Here is a 13,398-nt window from a genome sequence, read left to right on the forward strand (position 1 = left end):
ATTATTATTATTTCAAGGAGGTATGTTTCTTCAATTGACTCTTCCACCTTTGCAGTCACTACCTGTAATTGCTCTTTGACCTCCTTTTTCGGTTCTTCATTTTTATTTTTGTCCTCATTTTTCATTCTTTTGTTTTCTCTTTTGAGCATGTCAATTTCACTCTTTAGGTCACTTAATTCTGTAATTGTTTGCTCGTTACACTTACGCAAAGTAATCAATTCCCTAAGTGTGTATGAGTCATTGTGAAAGAAACAGGGTTGCTGTTTAAGTAAAATGGCCCTGCTGTGAATACACTGTGTCATGCTGCTTTGTGTCTGACAGAAAATATTGAAAGTAATAAAAAGATGTTTTGTTTGGAAATTGAGAGAGGAAGAGGAGGTGAATCAAGTAGAGAAGAAAAGTTAAAAGGTGCAGATGGAGAGATAATAATGGAAGATGGGCAGAGTATTTTAGGGAATTGCTAAATGTGGAGGATAGGGAAGGAAATGTAGTTGCAGTGGGAAGCAATAAGAAAATGATAGGGATGAATGAGGAAAATAGAGGAGAAATAAGGAAAGATGAGGTAAAACCAGTTATTAAAATTATGAGAACAGATTGGTGTTGTGCATTGTCTTAAAAGGGGAGGTACAGTGATGGTGGACTGGCTGGTGAGGTTGTTTAAAGATTGTCTAAAAGAGGGTAGAGTCTTGGAGGACTGGAGGAGTGTCAGTACAGTTTCACTTTACAAGGGAACAAGTGTAAGTGTAATAGTTTCAGAGGGATCAATTTGTTGAGTGTAGTTGGGAAGGCTTATGGGAGGGTTTTGATTGAGAGGATTAGGAGAAGAACAGTGTGGATTTAGGACAGGTAGGGGATGCATGGATCAGATTGTTGTGGTAAGGCAGATATGTGAGAAAGCTATAGTAAAATGTATGGGTATTTTTTGGGGTCTTTATGGATTTGGAAAAAGCTTATGACAGGGTCGACAGGAAGGCACTGTGGAAGGTATTGTAGATATATGGGATGGGAGGAAAGCTGTTAAGAGCAGTCAAGAGTGCCTGTGTTAGAATCTAAAATGGAGACAGTGAGTGGTTTGAGGTAAAGATGGAATTTCACCAGGGATGTGATACGTCACCTTAGTTGTTCAATCTATACATGAATGGGGTGGTGCGAGAGGCAAGCACAAGGGTAATGGGCCAAGGATTGGAGATGGTTAAAGAAAATGGAGAAAAATAGGAGCTAATCCAGTTGATGTTTGCTGACAACACTGCACTTCTAGCAGGATCAGAGGAGGGATTAAGGAAGTTAGTGACTGAGTTTGGGAGATGATGATGTACAAGGGGAGAATATGGCAGCAAATTGGAAGTAAGTATTGAGGAAGTAGATAACTTTAGAGACTTGGATATGTGGTAGGAAAGAAAGTGGAGGTGGAGTTAGAATGTAGATGGAGAGAAGCAAGTAAATGGCTTGGGGGATTAAAAAGTGTAATGAGAAATAGACATTTGGGAATGGATACTAAGAGGAGATAGTATAAAGGAGTGATTGTGCCAGCAGCACTGTATGGGGCAGAAACGGGAACATGAGAGAGTTTAAATGTGTTTGAGATGAAATGCTTGAGAAGTGTGATAGGGGTTACTAGGTTGGATAGAGTGAGAAATAAGGTGATGAGGAGAGAGGGGGTGGGAAGGGGGTTGGGAGATAGGGTTGATGAACAAATATTGGGATGGTTTGGACACATGGAAAGAATGAATGAAGAAAGATTAGTAAAAGAGTTGTGGAAGGCAGAGGAAGAAGAAGTGAACTTGAGGGGGCGACCAAGGATGAGATGGATGGATGGGATAGAAAGGGCATTGGGAAAGAGGGGAATATCTGTTAAGGAAAGATGGGAAAGGACAGAAGATAGGGGTGAATGGAGAATGGTTGTGTATGAATGATGCTGTGATTCATGGAAGGGAGTAGGTGAGGGATGAGGGAGTATGTATGAATGATATTTTGATGCAGCCCAAAGGCATTTCTCCCCATCTTCTCTTTTTCTGCATAAGGGATGGAGAGGGGGTTCGCAGATTAAATGAAGCGGCCCTGCTGTGGATGTGCTGTGTCTTGCTACATTGCTTATGACCCAGGGGAGTGGGTGAGATGCAGTGATGACCCTTCATCCAGGAGGAGCCAAGATAAGAGGGAGGGAGGGGGGTGAATAGGAGTGAAATATATGGGGATGAAATGGGTGGGAGTGGATTTTATGCCCTTGTTTTTGGCTTCTTCCCTTGTAAGGGTGAAAAAGCAGCTGGTGTATGCATGTGTGTACCTCCCATATAATGGGAAAAATATCTTGATTTATAGATAGTGAATAGTTGTTAGCTTTTCAGTTAGTGGCTATGATATATAGTTGGGTTTGTATTTTATCCTGTAGCCTCATGGAATGTCTCTTGCTGGTCTTCTGAATGGTCACTAGTACAGGCATGATATTCTTCCAAGTTAAATCAGAATTCTGATTTTTTTCTTTTCCTGACAATGATTTCAATTTTTTTTCATTAATTCCCGATTGTAATAAACGATCCTGTTAAAAAAGAAAAAGAATATGGTCGAATAATTTTTGGTTGATGTGAAGTTTTGGGCGATTCGTATGTCGGCTGTACCTGTGTGTAAGCGGTTTATTTTGTGCTGGCCCGCAAGTGATTCGTTTTGTGTAGCATTGCATATTGTGGTGTATACGATTAGCAAGGTGATGACTGGGGTAGATTTTATTTTGGCGGAATTATATCGATAGCAACATAAACGGAACAGCTCCCTTACTTTTTGCACTATATATGGACTGTATATTGAAGAATGTAAACAGGGTTGAAGACAGAGTGGTCACACTGGCATATGCCGATGATGTGGCACTGGCAAGTCAAAATCTGGAAGAGCTACAAGAATCACTAAATAGATGGAATAATGCATTGAATGAATATGGACCAAGACTGAATATTGAGAAATGTGAAGTCATGACCGTATCAAGAGAAGGGAGTGAGAGTGTGCCAAGAGTAGGAAATGATATACTGAGAGAGACTGAAGAGTTTAAATACTAAGGTGTAAATTTCAATGGTATGGAACTTATGGAACGTGAAATTAATAGTAGAATTGGAAAGATGAGCGCACAAGTCAACCTACTGTACCCACTGCTGAAGGAAAGAACAATTCCAAGAAGAGTAAAAACACTTTTGTACACTACCATTTTACGACAAATACTGACGTATGGAGCCGAAACATGGAAACTAACAACAAAAACTGAGAGCAGAATAGGGGCAGCAGAAATGAGGGTTTTGAGGATTATATATGGCGTGACAAGAAGGGACAGAATTAGAAACGAAGTGATAAGGGCAGAACTTGGAGTGGAATCTGTGCTGGAATTTGTACAGCGAGGCCAGCTCAGATGGTATAGACATATGAGGCGCATGGATGAAAACAGATTGCCAAAACAACTGTATGAATGGCAACCAGAAGGACGAAGACCGGTGGGGAGGCCAAGAATGAGGTGGATCGAGAATGTGATAAAGCTTTGCAGAGTAGAGGAACATCGATTGAAGAAGTCGAAGAGAGTGAAATTTATAATGACAGACAGCAATGGAGAAGAATGGTGCATCGTAACTGACAGGTCTTGGACCTACCAGGAGGATGGTACGAAGGTACGAATGGTATGAAGGTACGAATTCCCGATTGTAATAAACGATGCTGTTAAGAAAGAAAAAAAATATGGTCAAATAATTTTTGGTTGATGTGAAGTTTTGGGCGATTCGTATGTCGGGTGTACCTGTGTGTAAGCGGTTTATTTTGTGCTGGCTCGCAAGTAATTCGTTTTGTGTAGCATTGCATATTGTGGTGTATATGTATAGCAAGGTGATGACTGGGGAACAGCTTGCATGCATTTGCTTACTAGCGATTCAGCCAAGGGACTCAGCATAGGCCCGTGGACCCCCAGCCAATGTAGTTTTTTTTTTTTTTTTTTTTTTTTTTTTTTTTTTTTTTGGGGGGGGGGGTTTACCCACTATCATGCCTGCGAGTATCTCATCCACTTCTGCACCATCTCAGACAACATTGTCCGTCACTCACAAATGTCATGTTTATTTTTTCCCTTCTCACTAGATTAAACATAACACCATGGTCCCAAAGCATCAATAATCCAAACCATAATCTTGAAGAGGTGGAAGTAGAGGAGGAAGAAGAGATGGAGTCACAGCCTGAACAGGGGAGGCCTAAGCTCAGTTTTAGGTCTTTCTGTGAGAACCCTGAAGTTGTGCGGCAGAGGGCAGCAGAAAGAAGAGCAGCAAGGTAAGAATTAAAGATTACAGCTGTTAATGACAATATTTTTTTCAATATGACCAGTAATTTTGGTGTTATTTTTTTCCTGTTCCACTGTTTTGTCTTTCCCTTCTTCCCTATATAAAGATAATATAATCTTTTACTTTTCCAATCAGGAGAGGAGGAGGTGGAAGCTGGAGAGGAGGAGGAGGAAGAGGAGGTGGTGGAGGTGGAGGTGGAGGTGGAGGCTGGAAAAATGGCCCAAGTGGTGATGACAGACAAGCAGATTCAAGGTTTAGAGGAGAAGATTCAAGTAGAGGAGCGCGACCCAAAGTCTCAATGAAATCCAACAAGAGCAGTGGCAAGGCTTGGCGACAAGGTACCACAGGAGATAATGATGACAACAGTCGTTCCCATGGTGGGAAGTGTAAGTTCATGAGCTTTTTGTTTTATTATTATTATTATTATTATTTTTTCCCTTCTTACTAACTCTCTTTTAAGAATATTTTTCTTCAGTAGGGCTGACTAAAGTTGCCTGCCAATAGATAGAATTTATGGAGATATCAATGGGTAGGAGGATATTTGAGTGAAAGTCACATTTGGATCACATTTAACCTGTGAAAGTTTTGCTTTTGCTAAACAGTCAACTATTAAGTGCACATACATATTACCAATGGCTTTTTCCACCCATTTCATCCCCATATACTCCACTCCCATTCATCACCCCTCCTTCCCTCTTTTCTTGGCTCCGCTTTAGTGAAGGGTCATCTCTGCATCTTGCCCACTTTCCTGGGTCAGAAGCAAGGTAGCAAGACACCACAGCAAGGCCGCATCATTAAATTGGTGACCCCCCCCCCCATCCCCTTATGCAGAAAAAAAGAAGACTGGGAGAAATCCCTTGAGGCTGCATCAAAATATAACACATACTCCCCACCCCACCCCCCACCTATTCCCTTCCATGCATCACATTATCATTCATACACAACCATTCTCCACTCACCCTTATCTTGTCTTCTCCCTTCTTTCCTCAACAGACATTCCCCTCTTTCCCAATGTGCCTTTTATTCCATCCATCTCATCCTTGGTCCCCCTGATGTTCACTCCCTCCACCTCTTGTACTAATCTTTCTTCACTCATTCTCTCCATGTGTCCAAACCATCATCGACCCTATCTCCCAACTCTCTTTCCACCCCTATTCTCCTTACTTTGTTTCTCACTCTATGCAGCCTTTTACATATATATACCAAAGGCTTTTCCTCCTTACAAGGGAGGTAGCCAAAAAAACAAAGTCATAAAAACCACTTCCACTCATTCGATCCCCACATACTCCACTCTCATCCACCCCCTTCAGTCCCTCTTACCTTGGCTCCTCCTGGATGACAGGTCATCCCTGTGTCTCACCCACTGCCCTGGGTCAGAAGCAGTGTCACAAGACACAGCACATCCACAGCAAGGTTGCTTCATTAAATCAATGCCCCCCCTCTCTGTCCCCGCATGCAGAAATGGAGAAAAAAGGGAGAAATCCTTTTGGGCTGTGTCAGTTTATTTTTCACATATACTCCTTCACTCCCCATCCCCCACCCACTTCCCCTCATGCATCACAGCGTCATCTATACACAACTATTCTTCATTCACCCCTATCTTCTGTCCTCTTGCATCCTGCCTCAACAGACATTCCCCCCTTTCCCAATACCCCTTTCACCCCATCCATCCATCTCATCCTTGGTCACACCCTCATGTTCACTCTTTTCACCTCTGCCTACCACACCTCTTGTACTAATCTTTCTTTACTCATTCTTTCCATGTGTCCAAACCATCCCAATACTCTTTCATCAACCTTGTCTCTCAACTCCCTTCCTAGCCCTGTTCTCTTCACCTCCTCATGTCTCACTCTATCCAGCCTAGTAACCCCTATCCTACTTCTCAGGCACCTCATCTCAAGCACATTCAAACTCCTCTCTTCCTCTCTTATGTTCCATGATTCTGCCCGATACAGTGCTGTCAGCACAATCACTCCTTCATACAATCTCTTCTTAGAATCTGTTCCCTAATGTCTATTTCCCAGTACACTTTTTAATCCCCTAAGGCTCCTGCCACATTCACACCCAAATATCTAAAACTATCCACTTCCTCCAATCTCTCTCCCTTAATACTCACCAACAGTCTGCTGCCACTTTCTCCCCTTGTACATCTCATCACCTTACTTTTACTGACATTTATCTTCAACCTCCTTTTGCATTCCTTCCCAAACTCTGTCATTAACTTCCTCAATTCCTTCTCCGATCCTGCTACAAGCACAGTGTTGTCAGGAAACAACAGCTGGCATATCTCCCACTTTTCTTCATTTTCTTTAACCTCTTCACTCTGGGGCACATCGCATGTCTGGCAGCATTAGCTGCCCGACGTGCGATGTTGCGTCATGATAATCGCATTATATAAAATAAAGTCAGTGCTCAATCGTTCGTTCTCTTTCACCCGTGTATTTTGATAACCATAGAAAATTGATGAAGCCAGTTTAGAGAGAATCGAAATTACATAGGTACGACTACAATAAATATAATCAAGATGGCGACGTCGGCATCATCGAGTACCCACTTGCTTCTCATGCCGCCTACGAAGGCGTCACCGTATGGAAGTGGTTAAGCATCTCCAATCCCTGACCCACTACCCTTGCACTTCTTGCACCACCACCTTCCAGCCTAGTAAAACCTACTATACTTCTCAGGCATTTAAACTCTTCCTCTCTTATGTTCCATGTTTCTGCCCCATACAGGTCAGCACAATCACCCCTTCAAAAAATGAGTTGGGAAAAAATCTTTAATGAAAAAATACAGGTGGAAGAGAAATTTAATTTTTTAAAAGAAATCTATAATAAAGGAGTGGATATATGTTTACAAAAAAAAAAAAATGTAGTGACACAAAAGATAGAAGAGACAAAACTTGGAAAAGATAGGGAAAAAAAGCTGGAAAGTGGCAAATATACATCAAACTAAGAAATGAATGTGTAAAAATATGAAGGGAAGAAAAGAGAAACTGTGAAAAAGACATATTAGACAAATGTAAAGATGAACCAAAATTATTCTATAGATATTTGAATGGTTAGCAAAAAAATAAACAGGAAATAATAAAACTATGTCAAGGGAACATAGAATACACAGAGGATACAGAAATGGCTGAAATTATGAACAAACATTTCAAATCTGTGTTCACTAAAGAAAACATACAATTGGGATGAAGGAAGGAGAGAAAGATCCCACCAATGAAAGAAATAATTATGACACAGGAAGAAATAAGGGCCCAAATAATGAACCTTGATGCCAGAAAATCACACAGCCAGGAGGGAATTGCAAACTGAATACTAAAAGAATGTGTAGAACTAATGAACAAAATATAGAAGATAATATATTGCTCACTGAAAGAAAGATACTACAAGACTGGAAAAATTACAATATCTTGCCAATATATAAAGGAAACAAGGAAGACCTAACAAACTATAGACCAGTCTTCTTTACAAGTACAATAGCCAATTTTTTTTAGAAAGTTATCAAAAGTAGATAAACTAAACATCTAGAGGAGAACAATATACAAAATCTGAGACGATTCAGATATAGACTGGGAAGGTCATATGCTACAAATTTTATCTGCTTCTATTCAAGGCTAATAGATATAATGCAAGAAAGGGATGGATGGGCAGACTGTGCTTTCCTGGACTTACAAAAGGCATTGGATAAAGATTTAAAAAAAAAAAAAAAAAAATGAAGAAAAGAAAAACAAAAATAAAAGGCAATGTCATGGCCATCATTGACTTCGAAGGGCAAACAACAGCACACAGAAAACTATTAAGAAAACTCAAAACAACAGGAGGTATACAAGGAAAACTATTAAAATGGATGGAAGATTTTTTGCATGGAAGAAAATTGAAAGTGGTGCTCAGAGATAAAAACTCTACTCATATACATATATATATATGTATATGAGTAGAGTTTTTATCTCTGAGCACCACTTTCAATTTTATTCCATGCAAAAAATCTTCCATCCATTTTAATAGTTTTCCTTGTATAAGGAAAACTATTAAAATGGATGGAAGATTTTTTTGCATGGAAGAAAATTGAAAGTGGTGCTCAGAGATAAAAACTCTACTCAGGAAGAAATTATAAGTGGAGTCCCGCAGGGTTCAGTATTGGCTCCAATAATGTTTGCTATTTATGTAAATGACATGGATGAAGGTGTAGAATGTTACATGAACTTCTTTGTAGATAACACAAAAGTACTAAAGAAAGTAGGGAAAAAGATTGTGAATCGCTACAGAGAGATCTGGACAAGGTCTGGGAATGGAGTCAGAAATGGGAAGTGGACTTCAACATTAAGAAATGTAATATAATGGAATTTGGAAAAAGGTAAAAAAAGAATATCAGGACAATATAAAATGAGTGCAAAGGAAGTAAAAAAAAGTTAGTTCCAAAAAGGACCTAGGATTAATCATCACCAAAGACCAAAGACATGTCCCCAAACAAGCAGATCATTAAAGGTGGCTTTTAATTATTTGGTAAGGAAAATACCAGTCACACTAAGACCAAGACATGAGTACACAGCAACACTATGGACACCCAGTACAAAAAAGAATATAAGGAAACTAGAATCCAAAGAGCAATGACGAAGATGGCCCCAACACTTTTAAAACTGACATATGAGTAAAGATTATCTAAACTGGAGTTACCAACCCTGGAACAAAGAAGAGAAAGAGGTGATCTATTGGCCATTTATAGAATTATGAAAGGCATGGAAGTCCTTGATAGAGAAGACTAACTAAATTGGAATAGAAGAAAAACAAGGGGACATGAAAATAAACTCAAGAAGGACAGTTATAGAAGAGATCTGAAAAAAAAAAAATCCAAAGTGGTGGAAGTCTGGAACAAATTAGACAAAATAGTGTGTGTAAACACCATACTGTACATGAATTTAAGTACAAACTAGATATTGCAAGATACAAAGACAGGTCACCATGAGCATAGCTCCCCTTCCCATATAATACAACTAGGTAAATACAATCTCCTAGCATCCATTCCCAAATGTCTATTTCTCATTACACTTTTTAATCCATGAAGGCATATATTTGTTTCAATCTACATTCGACCTCCACTCCTCCCCGTCCCACCACACACCCAAGTATCTAAAGCTATCCACTTCATCCGCCCTCTCTCCCTTAATACTTACTTCCAATTTGCTGCCATCTTCTCCCCTTGTACATCTCATCACTTTACTTTCACCCATATTTATCTTCAACTTCCTTCTTTTGCACACCTTGCCAAACTCCATCACTAACTTCCTTAATCCCCCCCTCTGATCCTGCCACAAGAGCAGTGTTGTCAGCAAACAATAACAGGCTTACCTCCCATTTTTCTCCATAATCTTTAACCATCTCCAATCCCCATCCCAATACCTTTGCATTTAACTCTCCCACCACCCCATCAATGTACAGATTGAACAATCAAGGTGACATAACACATCCCTGGTAAAATCCCACCTTTACCTCAAACCACTCGCACTCTCCATTTCTAATTCTAAGACAGGCTTTACTACTCTCATAAAAACTCTCAACTGCTCTTAAAAGCTTTTCTCCTATCCCATATATCTGCAATACCTTTCAGTGCTTTCCTGTCTACCCTGTCATAAGCCTTTTTCAAATCCATAAAGGCCCAAAAAATATCCAAAGCTTTCTCACATATCTCCCTTACCACAAAAATCTGACCCACGAAACCCCTACCTGTCCTAAACCCACATTGTTCTTTGGCAGTTACTCCCTCTGTTCTCCTAATCCTCTCAATCAAAACCCTCCCATAAGCCTTCCCAACTATACTCAAGAAACTGATCCCTCTGAAACTACGACACTCACACTTGTCCCTTTTTCCCTTGTAAAGTGGAACTATATAGGCACTCCTCCAGTCCTCAACCCCCTTTTAGAGAAAGTTTAAACAACCTCACCAGGCAGTCCACCATCACTGTACCTCCCTTTTTAGACACTGCATGACACCCATCCAACCCAGGTGCCTTACCTGTTGTCATCATTTTAATAACTGGTTTCACCTCATCATTCCTTAGTTCTCTATTTTCCTCATTCATCATTTTCATTTTCTTAGTGCTTCCCACTGCAACTACCTTTCCCCACCTATCCTCTTTCACATTTGGAAACTCCCTAAAATACTCTGCTGATCTTCCACTTACCATCTCTTCCATTATCATCACTCCATCTGCACCTTCACCTTTTCTTCTCTACTTGATTAGCCTCCCCTTCCTCTCTTAATTTCCTTCCAAAATATGTTTTCATTACTTTCAAAATTTTCTGTCAAACTCTTACCCCATTTTACATCCACTCTCCTCTTTGCCTCCTTTATCTTCTGCTTATACCCCATCCATGTATAAATTGAACAGCCAAGGCAACATAACAGATCCCTGCCAAAGTCCCACCTTTACTCAAACCACTATCTCCATTTCTGATTCTAACACAGGCTCTTCTACATTGTAAAAACTCTTGACTTCTCTTAACAGCTTTCCTTCTATCCCATATATCTGCAATACCTTCCACAGTGCCTTGATCCTCCCATAAGCCTTTTCCAAATCCAAGCCTCAAAAAATATCCATACCTTTTCCTAAAGCTTTCTCACATATCTGCCTTACCACAAAAATCTGATCCATGCAACCCCTACCTGTCCTAAACCCACACTGTTCCTCACCAATTACTCCCTCTGTTCCTCTCCTAATCCTCTCAATCAAAACCTTCCCATAAGCCTTCCCAACTACACTCAACAAACTGATCCCTCTGAAACTACTACACTCACACTTGTCCCCCTTTCCCTTGTAAAATAGAACTATACAGGCACTCCTCCAGTCTGCCAGCACTCTACTCTCTTTTAAACAAACATTAAATAACCTCACCAGCCAGTCCACCATCACTGTACTTTCCTTTTTTAGACATTCTGCATGACACCCATTTAACCCAGGTGCCTTACCTGCTCTCATCATCTCAACAGCTGCCTTCACCTCATATTTCCTTATTTCTCCTCCATTTTGCTCACTCATCACTATCATTTTCTTGGTGTTTCCCACTGCAAATACCTTTCCCTCCCTATCCTCCTTCACATTTGGAAACTCCTTAAAATACTCTGACCACCTTCCTCTTACTGCTGTCTCCTCCGTTATCATCTCTCCATCTGCACCTTTTACATTTTCTTCTCTACTTGATTTGTCTCCTCTTCCTCTTTTAATTTCTTTCCAAATTATCTTTTTATTACTTTCAAAATTTTCTGTCATACTCTTACCCCATTTCACATCTGCTCTCCTCTTTGCCTCCTTTATCTTAAGCTTTATTACATCTCTTTTCTTTTCTTTGTACCTCTCATAAGATTCTCTCATCCTATTTTTTAACCAATCTGTGAATCTCTTCTACAACCTTCGTTGCTTCATCATCCCACCACCCACTACCCTTCCTTTTATTTCTTCCCGTCCTCCTTGTTCCACGCACCATCTTTGCACATCTTATGACTCCCTATTTGAAACAACCTCATTCCTCCTTCAGTCCTAATTCTACTCTATTTTTCACTCCTCCTCACTCTCTCAGCTTCTTTTTGTACTCTTTTTTTTTTTTTTTTTCTCTCAAAGTAAGTTTAAAAACAGAAATTATTGAGAATACAATGGAAGTGTTAAAATATTTGTTAATTATTTTGCAGACAAAGAATCAAGTGGACGAGGTCAAAGCCAGCAGTATAAGTACAAGATGATGCACAAGAATGACCACAGGCGACAAGGAGCACAGGCAAAGTTTGACAGGAACAACAGGGATTAAACGTTACTAAAAATGGAAGAAATATATAGTGGGGATGATGTATATTTGATATATATATATAAAAATATTCTGAATCAAACACAATACCAGATGAAGAGGGGACAGCTTTTTTTTTTCCCCTTTTTTTTTTTTTTGTATTTCAACCTTAGCCAGGATATTTATCCAAAGACATTACCAGTGTTTCATCTTTGTCATTTATTGTTATTCCACAAGTATGAATTGGTTAACCTTCTGTACTCCTACTACAGATCATCAGCTTCCTTTCAGCCTATATACAAGGCACAAATGCAGTCGTTGCATTTAGCTACTATTAACATGTTTCTCATGATAAAGATGTACTCAAACATACATCAGGGATGGACGTTGAAGCACTAATGTTCTGGATGATAAAATATATTTTTATCAAAGAATATAGTTGACTATTATTTATCATCTGATAGACCATGCTGTGATACTTATATTTGTATATATTATCTATATTTTTCTTATTTAGTGTGAACAGTTTTAGTGAAGGTGCTCTTGGGTCTATCAAGTGTATAAAGTACACTAAATAAATTTTTGTCATATTCCAGCTTGCCTTACTCTCCAAGCATTACCCTTGATAACATCCTATGAATATGCAATAGAGACTGGCCACAATGAGGGAGGAGAAGAAGGTTGGAGGTGCTCTAAGAACACTGTGGAGAAATAATGGAAGCAACATGAGGGATGTAAGAAGTAAAAGTTGTGAAAACTTGTGTATGAAAGTGGATCTTGGGTGATAAATGCAAGAGAGAGAAGTCAGGTGGAGTTAGTGAAAGTAAGATGCTTGAGGGTTATACATTGAGTTATTAAATATGAAATAAAGAATAACAGTTCATGAACAGACTGGGGTATAGCTGGGATTGGCCAACCTGAGGTAGCATGTGTTATGAGGGGTGAATTTTCCCTACTTGTGAATCCCATTTCAAGTTCCAGCAGTTTTTTCTCCCTCATATCCTGTCTATGAAGAGATAGTTAAGATTTTGAAGTATGCTGAAGAAAAACCAACTGCTGTCTAGCCATCTCCTAATGGTGAAATGGGAGTTGATGATGAGATTGAAGCAGAAACAGAGACTGACAGTATACTTGGTTATCAAAGTTTTCTTTAACTAACAAAACTTCATTCTTACAACAAGCAAAAGTCCTCTGATGGTGGGGTGGGGGGCAGAAAACAGTGATTTCTAGAAGCAGTTAACCACAACCCACACAGCAGGCAGAGTAAGGCCCAGCAGTTGCCCTGTGGTGGGACTACAGAACAACACAGGGGTATGTTGTAGGTG

General features: G+C 39.7%; 1 protein-coding gene across 1 annotated transcript; it reads left to right on the forward strand.

Annotated features, from left to right (window-relative positions):
- Positions 1–4,101: 4,101 nt before the first annotated feature.
- LOC143021727 (uncharacterized) lies at positions 4,102–12,665 on the forward strand (the record flags this gene model as incomplete). Its single annotated transcript, XM_076179403.1, is given in 3 exon segments — positions 4,102–4,287; positions 4,434–4,684; positions 11,982–12,665. Coding segments are annotated over 3 exon segments (553 nt in total), but the record flags the coding sequence as incomplete, so codon positions are not given.
- Between the last annotated feature and the right edge of the window lie 733 nt (positions 12,666–13,398).

This window comes from Oratosquilla oratoria, chromosome 42 (genome assembly GCF_046742065.1).
Source record: "Oratosquilla oratoria isolate Oo_2021 chromosome 42, ASM4674206v1, whole genome shotgun sequence".
Taxonomy (NCBI): Eukaryota; Metazoa; Arthropoda; class Malacostraca; order Stomatopoda; family Squillidae; genus Oratosquilla; species Oratosquilla oratoria.